This window comes from Camelus bactrianus, chromosome 6 (assembly GCF_048773025.1).
Source record: "Camelus bactrianus isolate YW-2024 breed Bactrian camel chromosome 6, ASM4877302v1, whole genome shotgun sequence".
NCBI lineage: Eukaryota > Metazoa > Chordata > Mammalia > Artiodactyla > Camelidae > Camelus > Camelus bactrianus.
Window position 1 is genome coordinate 66,565,351 of NC_133544.1, and position 12,148 is coordinate 66,577,498.

General features: G+C 41.9%; 1 protein-coding gene across 10 annotated transcripts in view; it reads right to left on the reverse strand.

Moving 5' to 3' along the window:
* RYR3 (ryanodine receptor 3) overlaps positions 1 to 12,148 on the reverse strand; it is a 500,053-nt gene that overhangs the window by 274,169 nt on the left and 213,736 nt on the right. For all 10 annotated transcript variants that reach the window (XM_045524185.2, XM_074365868.1, XM_045524186.2 and 7 more), the window contains exons 6-8: positions 7,817 to 7,929; positions 6,695 to 6,794; positions 3,652 to 3,745 (exon numbers count right to left, since the gene is read on the reverse strand). In XM_045524185.2, coding sequence (XP_045380141.1) covers positions 3,652 to 3,745; positions 6,695 to 6,794; positions 7,817 to 7,929 — 307 coding nt within the window. The remainder of the gene's footprint in view (positions 1 to 3,651; positions 3,746 to 6,694; positions 6,795 to 7,816; positions 7,930 to 12,148) is intronic.

Here is a 12,148-nt window from a genome sequence, read left to right on the forward strand (position 1 = left end):
ATATATCACAATTGAATTATTCCAACCCCAGAAGAATTCTGATCCAAACAAATTTTGAGAGAACAGGTAATCAATGGGGGGGGGGGCAGAGAAAGTGTGTAGCAATTATTTCCTTCTCTGAAGAAGTAATATAATTATGAGTTGGTTAAAAAATAAAAGCCTGGGAGTCAGGCTGACCTGAGTTTGAATCTGTTAGCTGTGTGACCTTGTCAAGTCCCTTCACTTCTCTGTGCATCCACTCCCTCACCTGGAAAATGAGCCTGATAAAGGTACTTAAGCCACAGAATGGTTGTGAGAATTTACTTTTTTTTTTTGAAGTAAATGAATGTGCATACAGATGTTCACAGATGTACAAAATACTATGTATTGTGGGTTTACCCAAATTTTGTTTAAATACAGATGATCATAAAACTACATTACATGGCAAACACAATGAAACACTAGATTAACACTACATTTAAAAATGTGTCTCAAATGTACAAGGACAAGACTAACCTACATAGTCTTGACAATTAGCTACTATAATAGGATTCACTTTCCTATAGGCTTTCAAAAAATTAACAGCCTTAAGATAACAATCTACACACCACAGAATTCACCCTTTTAAAGTGAACAAGTTCTATGAATTCACACAGCTGTGCAACTCTCACCACTACCTAATCTTAGAACTTTTTAATCACCCCCAGAAGAAATCTGCACTCATTCCTACAGCCTTTTGTAGACTTGGAGGCACCTTTAGTCTTAAAAAGAAAAAATGTACCTACCCTTATTAATTTCATATTACTTGATACAATAAATTAGTGGTTACCTCTAGATGGTGGGATTATAGAAGACATTCTAAACCTTTTTCAAATGTACATGCTATCAGGAAATATTAAGAAAGAAATTCTAGGCTCCTTGAGAGCTCCAACACCCCAGGTGTCTCTGGGCCAGGCCCGGAATGCTCACGACTCCTGCATGCAGGAAAGCTGGTTGAGATTTTTCACTGATGCTTCGCCATCCTCAGTGGGGGCTGGAAGGGTCTCCCAGGTGGACAAGGTGGAGCAGGTCACCCTAGGTCACACGATTAGAGAACTCTCTCCCTCTGACATCTAAAGAATCTTCGCAGGTTAGTCCTTCCCACCTAGGAAATGAGGGCGGCTTGCTCCATTTCAGCTCGCAAGGTTACAGAGGTTGAAACAACCTGCTCCTGTTCTCTGAAACAATTATCCAAGGAGAGGAGGAGAGTGGGTGGGGAGCTGAGGTGCTGTGAACGCTCGGCTGACAGCTTCGCCTTGGCTTCAACATATTAAGTGACTTACCCCGGGGTGCCTGTCAAGCCCGAGGTAGAGCCAAGGATCAGAGCTCAGAATTTACATTGTTCTTTTGGCTGAACCCTGGGATAGTCAGCCTCTCCCCCGAGCTGGGCTGCTCTCAGGGTTTACAAGGAACAGAAAGGATTTCCTTTGGAAAGTCAGCCCCACTGCCGTGGAATCACCTGCATGCCTTACTGGCTGCGGGGACCTTGGAGTGTAGTCTCCATTTCCTCTTCCTTTGTGCTCTCCCAAATTTTGGCATTCCTGGCCATCTTGGCCAGCTCTGAGGATTTACCTGATGACACACAACAATGATGAGGCTTAGCGGTCACCTCACCTAGACATCAAGTAATGCCAAAGTGTCCTGTTTTCACTGAGAGATCAGCTGCTTCAGATATTCAGGTTCTAGTACAATGAACAGCTGCTTACTCACCCCAGTTTCAACCCTTTCACGGTTCCTTACAAGGGAAAGGAATAGCCTTTTAAATTTCATCTGTCAATTTCTTTTTTCCAAACTAAAATTAGATCACGTGGAATCCTTGGACAAAGGAAGGCCACTTTTATTCCTAATTCAGGGATGGTTTGTGTGCCTGCCTCAGGATGCCCTTTCTGGGAATTCCTCTCCATCTGTTTCACTCTCCCAAGCACCGTCTTTCAAATACTTGTCCAGCTTTTCCTTTCAGTCAGGATCTTGCTGAACCATTCAACAGGAATGTGCACCAAATGACAAGCTCCTCCAAGCAGCAGAGTTTGTTCCCAGGCTGCTTCTATCTTGGTTCTAAAATTAATGACACATGTGTGTGTGGGGGGGGGGGTTGTGGTAAAGGGTCACACACAGGTTATCACCCCAATTTTTCCAAATTCCTATCTTTAAAAAAAGATCAGGAAAGGGAAGGGAAAACTAGTGAGTTCTGACATGTCTCACCTTCAATATAGCCAGCTCTGCAAAACTCACTCACAAAACTTCAGTTCTTTATCCACCTGCAAACCTTCCCCTTACCGCAGCAGAGTAAGATGTTACAGAAACAGTACGTGAACTTCTGCACAATTGAGGGAATCCTTACTTCCGAGGGAATCAGGTCAGCCTAACTGCTCTACTCAGAGATAACTGTCAACCACAGGACCAGTGCCAGGGAGGCAGTGGGTGAATTAATCGGGCACTTGCCATGGGTCTGTGCTTTATGTGTTCTAGACAATGTTCTGGGTCACATCTTGTTCCCACGGAGGGATACAGAGGGCAAAGCAAGTAAGAAGCAACTCAGAACAATAAAGGGTTATCTATTGTCAATAGATAGTTTCTAAGATGCTTAGCAACACATTCAAGCACGCTGCTCCTGGGAGTCCCTTAGAACATAAAGGAAGGAAGGAGCCCTGGCTGGAGAGTCAACATCTCTGGTTTTCAGGCTCCCATCTGAAATCATCCAGTGTGTGACCTTTCTCAGGAGCCGGGCTTAGATGATTTCTAAGTTGTGTGGATGTGATCCTCTAAGAAATGCCGCTAACAAGGTTCCTGCAGGCATCATGAAAAACCAAGAATGTATTACAACCCAAGAGACCAGACTCACTGCTGTCCCAAGTTCAGTCTAATTTGGATCTGAGATTTGATTTAAAAAAAATATCAGATTTCTATAGTTACAGGGGCCAAGTTTTTTATGCTCTGTCCCTCTGATTATAAAAGGACTACTAAAGGATGCGTCAGTATGAATTTAAGACCTGGATTAGTATCTTTCATCCCTGGATTTTGAATTTTCTAAAAGCATCCATTGAGTGGATAACGAGAGGACCAAAGAACGCACCAGCCTCAACAGCCGCGTCTAAATGCTGCCGTTGGCACCATCCCTGCGAAATCCAGCTCCGGCTGAATACTGACATTTGGTTTCTCTAGTTCTATTTGGTGATAAGCAGAATGAAATCACCAAACTCCACCTTAACTACTGAGCACATAAAAAGGGGAGTAATGGAGATGATCTGCCTGTGAAGACCCTGGTCAATAATTTGCGTAAGTGCGTAGACTCACTAGACAGATTATCTCGATTTCTATCACCAAAATGGGTGCTTCAGTCTACAATTAATGCTACCAGAAACTACTTAGATTTAGGAGTATTCAAAGAAAATGAAGGGATTGAAAAGCACCGTAGAACCACCCGGCTAAGAAGCAGCATGTGTATGCAGCTATTCCGGTGAGCAAACTCGAGCTTACTGCCTTTCCTGTTCTACAAACGGCAACCCATGACTGGAGGGAAGTCTGTCAACCGAGCAACGCTTACAGAATTCACATGGCCACATCCAAATGCAAACTCCCTAGTCGGAGTCACCTGAGACTGGAGAGAGGAGAAGGATGAAGCTATGGGCTCACCTGTGCTGGGAATCATTCTGGTCTGTAGATGGTATCGTCAAACACTCATCATGACCATGGAAAAGACGTACTACGTGCCCACCAAGCAGGTATCCTACAAGAGAACGGTATCCTACCGTGAACTGACAGGAAGTTTAATAATGAGGACACTCTGTTTAAAAAGGGCAAATTCATGCAGATCTGAGTCAGTTATGTAAAACACCGAGAGAGAACATTTTGAGAAATAACAGATTCCATAAATTCAGGTCTCAGGTAGAAAAGACAAGGAAGTCAAAACTGAACACTGAAAATTAAATAGGGTTTCAGAGATGAGCAAGTCCAACATCAAAAGGTAAGGTGAAAAGTGTCAGCTCACATCATTAAAAGTCAAATGGTCACTTGTAACTAATATAATTGCATATGAATTATACCTCAATAAAAATAATACAACATTTAAAAACACACACACACACATACACACAGCTCAAAGGAAATTTAAATTGCTACTGCTCAGAAGGTAAAGGTTTTCCAATTGTTTAGGATATAAATACTTCCAATCAAGTTCCTGGATAAAATCTTACAATCTTGATTTGTATAGTTTGTGGCAAAATCCAAATCAAACTGCAGTCATGAGAAAGAAAGAAGACTCTGGGAAGAAGCAAACTGTTTTTCTGAGCTGCCTTAGGAACAGCTAGAATGCGTTTAACAAGCACAAATCAAACCTGGAGGCTAGTCCCACAGCACCAAGGAGAAGGCAGAATGACGTTCCAGCATCCCTGAGTGGACCAGCACAGAGGTGGCTGTGCTAACATGTGCACGATTACAGCCTTCGTGGGAGGCTGTCATTGTTTGGAATGCCTTTTAACAGTTGCCTTCAGAGCTAGTCTGCTCAATAAAACCAGTGACTCTATTTGTATTTTAAAAAAGGAGCTTTTAGCTTTCAGAATAAGGAAAGGAATCTCAATAGGCATGGAGTTCAGAGACGGCCAGAACCAATGAACTTCAGGCACACAGTGACCAATTCGTCTTCAAATGAATTGTGAGCCTTCACTTAAAGGACACAGCAGCAGGAGAGGAGCCCTCATTTGAACTTCACCTTGCATGAAGAAATGGAATTTGTTATCCCTTTGAATTAAAAAATTCTCCACGCTAGTCTGTTCTCGAGAGACCTATGGACTTAATATGTTCAATGTCTGTGTCAGGATTTTTAGAAAATCACATAATTAGATCAACTTTAGAGGCAAACTATTTTGACTGTTGGATTAAAACAGTAAGAATAAGTCAAGCCAGAGGAGAAAAGTGTGCTATCAATGTATCTTGTACAGAGCCAGTCTGATATTCCCCAGTTCTATTTTGTTTTGTTTTGTTTTTCCATCCAGGCAAGGCAAGTGTTTCTTAAACTTCCCTCCAATACTCAGACGTCATTTCTAAGTTTCCTCTCTCTTACTGCATTCATAGTTCCAAGTGCACACTTTTTACTTTAAAGTAATTCATGATTTACTGGAGAGGAACTGCTAACCGCCAATTTATTTAGAAAATTAAAACCTTCCATGATCTTGCTCTTGATTAAACTCTCCGTCATCTCATGATTGTGGGGCCATGCTCCATGTGGAGTCATCATTTACAGTCCTGGGGCTCCTCCAATCAATATTCTAACTCACACACAGAACTGCCAAGTGCTGGCGCATCACAACATTTCTTAATTAAAATATACCAGGGCGACGGTCAGGAAAGAAGGGTCTTGCAGAGGCTCACTCACTCTCTCAAGGGCTGAGGTGGGATTCCCACCAGTGGATGCTGAGAGAGTATTTTCCACAGAGTTGGACGACTCAAGTCGTGATCAGCTACCCGGGCTACCTCACAAGGGTCCTCAACACTTCTAAAAGCATCATTTTGAAGTGATTTGCAATTAATTAATCTCCACAAGCCCTCTTTTGGGACTGGGCAATCATTTTATTGCTACAGTGGAAATGAGAACCTTAACACGGGAGAAGATGCAGTCAAAACTTCCTTGGGGAAGATTTTAACTCTGAGTTTCTTTACTCCTGACAGAAAGGGAAAGATTGACAAGAGGTTTAGAGTGGTGGGTGAATTCTGATGTAAAAGAAGAGAGCAAAACATAGCCTGCTTTTTAAAACTCTTCTATCTATTGCCAAAAAAGTTAAAAACGTGTTGTTCCCTGATTATTCAACTTAGCTAGATGACTCCTGAAACTGAGGTACCACCTTGACAACTCTGTCTTCCCTCTATTTTCCAACACCATATCATAGAAAGGCATTCTAAGTTTGAAACTACAAGGCTCAAGTTTTAAAATGGGGTTAAAGCCTGTGATACGAGGCTTTAAAATTCTGATCTCACTATAAAGTGCTAGAACGGAATGTGATAGCCCGCAGGTCACTGACATTTGATCACTCTGCTCAGCCGTGACATCACCCATGAGTAAGGTAAGGCCAGTGTATTTATTCTATAACTTGAAAGGTGTATTGACTTTGCCTGGCTCCAAGAAATAGGGTATGTTGAACAAACTTTGATGATCTTACTTCTAAGGGAAAAATAAAATAGTGAGAAAATATCATTTGTTATTTTTAAATGGCCTTCCAAAAATGCAAGTAAAAACAAATGGCCAAACATCCTTTTATTACAGAGAAAGCCCTTCTCCCACCTGTATGGAGAGACGTGCTGGGGAGAAATATAAAAATATCACCTTCTTGGCAAATAATGCCTTCTAAAACTAAGCTCTGTATCCTTATAACCAGAAACCATAAATAAAAAATGAAAAGTCAGTGAGAGAGGGAAGGTGTATCTCCAGGTCCTGAATGCTCACAGTGCCAAAACAACAGTGGACTCGAAAGGATTAAAAAATCGTGTCAAGAAAGTTCATGGAATCAGAAATCAGGACAGAAGATAATCCATACTAACATCAGACAAAGGAATTCAGGTGAACCAAAAATATGCTGTGTACCGAGATGTTCAGGCGGGAGCTGGGAAGTCACAGAAAATGTCAATACACACAGTGCCAGACAAACAGGCGGGCAGAGGGCTGAATGCATATAAAGAAGCACACCTTCTTCTACGCTACTTCCTGAGCACGTCGGATGTACGTTCCAGAGGGTTTGCATGAAGGAGGCATCCACTTGTATGTTACCATTGGATATTGAGAGATGCTGCAGCAGAAACAGAAATGAGACATGATTTAAATCTGCAGGCCGGTCCTGACAAAAGCAGCTCACCTACAATTTCCAGGACTGACTTCAATAGCCTTCCTGTCATTGGGCTCTTTGTACATAGCCTGTGGGAGACTGCTCCACCCCATCCAGAATCAGCTTCCAAGCGGGACACTGTATTCAGGGCAGAGGAAATATTCAGCTCCAGAGGTGGCAGACAAGCGTTGACTTCATCCCCTCAGCTGGATCCCTGATTCAACAGGAAGTTATAAAATGTCTATTCTTGGTAGGAGAAGGGAACACACAAATGGGAAAAATAACTTCAGCCTTCGGTCTGGGAAAAGTAAACTGTGCTGGCAGGATTGGCACTGAGAAGCTTAAAAATTTACCTCTGACATTTCTCTGATCTGCAGGTATCCCCCCAACTCCCCGCTGTCCCCAACTCCAAGGGCTGGATGTCAGTGATGCTTGCCTTGTGCCATCTTCAGGTGCAAAATCTCACTTGCCTCTTCTAACCACTGTGACATCCCATATGCTGAAACATGTATTTTTTTTCTTCTTCCTCCAACATAAGTTTATGTTTCTTATATCCAACTCTCTCTGGCTTGTTCTTCACTGATGAGAGCTAGACAATGTGATAAACTCACAGTAATCATTGGTAGCTTATGTGTAAATAGGTGGCTTTCTCTAGAAGTGCTGGGGGCTAAATATTTAAGCCAAGTTTGCTTAATCTAACAACAGTACCTTAACCTAAAAACAACAAAAACTAAAAGTTACATTCTCAGCCCCATGATAATCTAGTATGAGAGAGAATTTAATCATGTCTGAAGTATAATGTGTAAAGGCATCTTATGCTACCCAACCTGATGTGGCTCTGTTCTCGGCCATGTATTCCTAAAGGAAACTATTCTGAAAATGAAAGATGCTTGTATATGCATGACTGGGACATTGTGCTGTACACCAGAAACTGACACACTGTAACTGACTGTACTTCAATTAAAAAAAAAAAAAGAGGTACTTACAAGGTATCTTTCAGAGGACACGCTGACAAGGATGAGGTCATCGCCAATTCGAACCTTTTCTCCCTCAGACCTCTGCTTGGAAGCAGGATGTATGGTCCACCAACAGGCTTCACCTACACAAAGGCTCCTTAAGTTAGTGCTTGCTTCATAGATGCCAGGGTCCCTAATTCTGTCCCTCATTCTCTTTCCTCCTAATGAGAATCCCTGAAACACACACACACACACACACACACACACACACTCTCTCTCTCTCTCTCTCTCTCATGCATACTCTAGACCTCAATTTCTATTTATCTATAAGCATTCCCCTTGGCCCCACATCTCCTCTTGACTATGGTTATCATTTTCATTTTCTGTAGAGACAGAAAGACAATGTTTGTACAAGAGTATTGGAGGCCAGAAGTTATAGAAGCCTTTGAATATTTTTAGTATGTGTAGAAAAATGCTTTCTTCACAGGCATCCAGAAATCTTTCAGAATGGACTTCAGTGGTCTTCTGACCACTTACAGACTTTCATTTTTGTTCCACCCCCTCCCCATGAAATTCCACTAAATCATCAGTAATTCCACCAAAAAAATCAGAGATTTTCAAAAGGCCTAAATCTACAAAGATTAAGACAGCAGGTGAGAAGGTAATAGCAAAGAAGAAAAACTGACATTTTGGAAAAAGGAATGTAGACAGATGCTTTTAACCAAGAGAAAGCTAAAACTCAAGTCTTTGGGGAAGAAAATGGATAAGAAGTTGATCTCAAGAAATAAGGCCATTCTTGCTACGTATTCTCCAGAAACTCTCTGGAATTGGAGGTAACAGTTCTTTGTGACGGCAACCATAGAAGACAGGGTTGAAAACAGAAGGTTGGCTAAAAATTTTAAAGGAATATTTAACCTCTGTGTCCTTTCCTTTATCATGCATTCCAGGTGACTCTTCCTCCTCCACCCTACAGAAGATTAGAAGTTAGATCCTCAAATGACAAACCGTTAGAGGGCTGGTTTTGGAAATACCAGGCACTGTCAAACAAGGGAGTAAAGAGTATTGCTGAAAATGGAGAATAATTAAAATTCTATGCCCTGATTAGTAAAACCCCAGATCCTTTCCCTTTGCCTCCATCCCTCAGTTTCCAGAATGCCAGCTGTGAGGCTGACCTCCCCCAACCTGAATTTGAAAATGACTCTTTTGGGAAGCCAAACTACCCAATGTAAAAGATACTGCTGCGTGAGTATCTTCAGTGAGATGCCCAGGTCCCTGCTAGATACCCCCCAGGTGAGGATGAACAGGTGAAAAACCACAGCCGCACAGTCAGGGCTTCCTGACGGCTTTTACCGTCTTGATCTAAACATCAGCTGGGACCAAGGATTACCTGACATGTGAGGAAGGTCTCTCACATGAACAACAGGAACAAACCAAAAAGCGGAGAAAGGGAAAAAACAAAGATTACAGACAGCCAAAGGCAATTTTAAAAAATCTTAGAATTAATAATCTCAGATAAGAAAAAGTAACGTGGATGAAGCGGCTACGCAAGTATCCATAAAGGATTCCTTCAAAGAAAAAGAAAAACTCTTGGATCCTGAAAAAGAGAGAAACAAGTGGGTTAGAGGATAAAGTTGGAAAAAAATCTCCAAAAAAGAAGAACGAAGAAAAACAGATTAGAAACAGGAGTGAAAAGAAAATTAGAAAACCAATCTGGATGATTTCCAGAAAGGAAGAACAGAGAAAACAAAGGGAGGAAATTAACAAAGAGGTAATAGGGAAGCGTCCCCAAGGTTGAAGGGCAAACATTTTCAGACTGAAGAGGCCTGCAGAATGCCTAGCACAGCGGAGAATGAACACACGCACCAGGGCCCACTCCTGCGACACTCAGAACAAGAAGGACCCAGGCCAAGACACAGCACTGTGGAAATGCAGACATCAGGGCAGAAGAGAAGATCTAAGTAGCGCTCAGAAAAAATAAACAGGTCACACACAAAGGATCGGGAATCAGAATGTAGACATCTCAACTGCCAGACCACAAGCTAGAAGAAAACAGAAGAGTCCTCAGGATGCTGAGGAGAAAAAAAATCCCAATGTAGAATACTGTTACGAATTACTTGTGAAGCTGGAATTAAGAAATATTCAGATAACAATTACCTCCCATGGAGCTTTTCTGTAAAAACTGCCAGATAACGGGCTCCACCAAAGGGATGTGATAAACCAAGAAGAGAAAAAAATGTGAGCTCTAAGAAACAGAATCTTGGAGAGAGGAAACAGGGATTTCCTGGATGAGGGTGGACGTTTCTAAGAAGATGAAACTGAGGATAGCTACTGTGACTGAATCCCTACTCAGGGGAGAGTTTCTGTTCTGTGGGGCAGTTTAGAAATGAATGACTAGGTCACAGAAAATCAAACAAACAAACACGGCAATCATTAAACACTGGAAAACTCAAAAGTAATACGATAAAGTGAACTGATTATAGTATATCATGAGTTTCATTTGCAAATAAAAGTCACAGCTACATCCATGTAAGTAGTTAATATTGATTTGGTAGTTACTTAAGAAACTGATGACAATCTATGGGAAGGAGGGAAACAGAAGGCAAGGGAGAGTGGAGACCAAGAGCTAAATTTTTATTATTCATTTAGGACATCAATAGATCATACCTAATCTGGAAAGAATAACTAAAGAGCAGTCAACTGTGTGACATACACAAGTGGGGAACATCCTAGAGGAGCTGCCCCGAGAGGCAGGGATCCAGAACGGGGAGGCAGGGTGGTGGGGCAGGAGACTGATGTTTTCAATAAGCCTCAGAGCACTGTTTCTCTTCAAACTATGTATAAGTATGGCTTTGATTTACTTTGGTTAAATAACTGTGATCATTTGGATTATAATTTGGCTGAACTTAAAATTTCATGACAGAAGAGGTTGGCCTCTGCATCTGAAGGGGAAAGTGACATGTACATCCATCACATGCTCTGGACCACTGAGGGGCACCAGGATGAAGGTGGTCCTAGAAGCACGTGGAAGAAGAGCATCCTTGCTCCCTCGCCTTCTCCTGGGAGCAGGGCAGTGGTCTGGAGCCCAGGGTTGGGCCGATCCGTGAATCAATAGGATGTGTATGGGCCAGTTCAAGTTCCCAAAATACCCCCCCCCCAAAAAAAGAGTATTTGTAGTGGGTCTTTTTCATTTTTTTCCTTCCAATTATAAAGCTATGTTTAAAATAAAAGCAACAATAAAAACTTTAGAAAAAGAGAAAAGAAAGAAGCCAGTAAGCAAAATCCAGGGCAAAATGGTCATTAGTTCTGTTAGGTCAGTCAAATCATTATTATCCATTGTGTGTGTGTGTGTGGGGGGTGATTTCCAGAAATGTTCAAGAAACTGCTTCCAAACTCCTCACATCCTCCTAGAGATTCAACTCAACTACAGAGCATTTTACTTGTTTTCAACTCAGAAGAGGTGTCTGAGCCAAAAGCGCGTTCACAGAATGAGCTGGGTAAGAAGCAATGCTGTTCTGTTGGATCCCGAGTGACTTTCCTCCTGGCGTGAGAAAACTCATGCAGGCAATACTGAACCACGTCTGAGCTGGATGGGCATTCTCCTCCCTGAAAGAGAAGCTGGCCTTCTTCAAGGAGAATACGAAATGGGTTGGAGGTGAGGGAGGTAAAACAAACTATTTTAGGTTCTAGCTTTTCATGAACCCTTTCCTGATCAACCCTTTCCTCCCATCTTTCTGCCAAAGTCAGCTTCTGATCAGCCAGCTTGAACTTGGGTCAGCGCATGTTTCCCTTGTCTGTCAGCAGAATTCACACTGTGTCTGATATTACAAATTTAGGAAAAAAAGTGCTGGAAAGAGTTAATAGTCTCTAATATTTCCCCTCTTTTTATTGGCGGCTCTAATAATTAAACACAATAGCTTTCCTGAACACACGACCAGAAAGTGGTCTCTCTCAATTTCCTCGCGTCTCTCCAAAAGTCTAAAGTGGTTTTACTGGTACAAATAGAATGGCCACATGTGACTTTTCTGATAACGTGCTCCAAGACTGACTGCTGATTTATATTTAGAGGCCAACTTACACTCAGCATGTGTGGCACTTCACTCATTTTGTAATTTTCAGCAAAGGTTGACAACACCTTAGAGGAAATTATAGTTTAAGAATAACACTTCAGTTGAAAACAAAGCAACCTCAAATCAAATTCAAATAAAATCTTATTTTAGGGAAAAAAAACTAGTGGGCTGAGGCAGGCCCACTCTTTTACTCTGAACAAAAAGGAGAGGAGAGGAAGGGGTTCTTCTCGGGCGTTCTTGGATACCACTGCACATGATGCAGAAACAGGAGGTGCACATGGCTTAAACTCTAGAT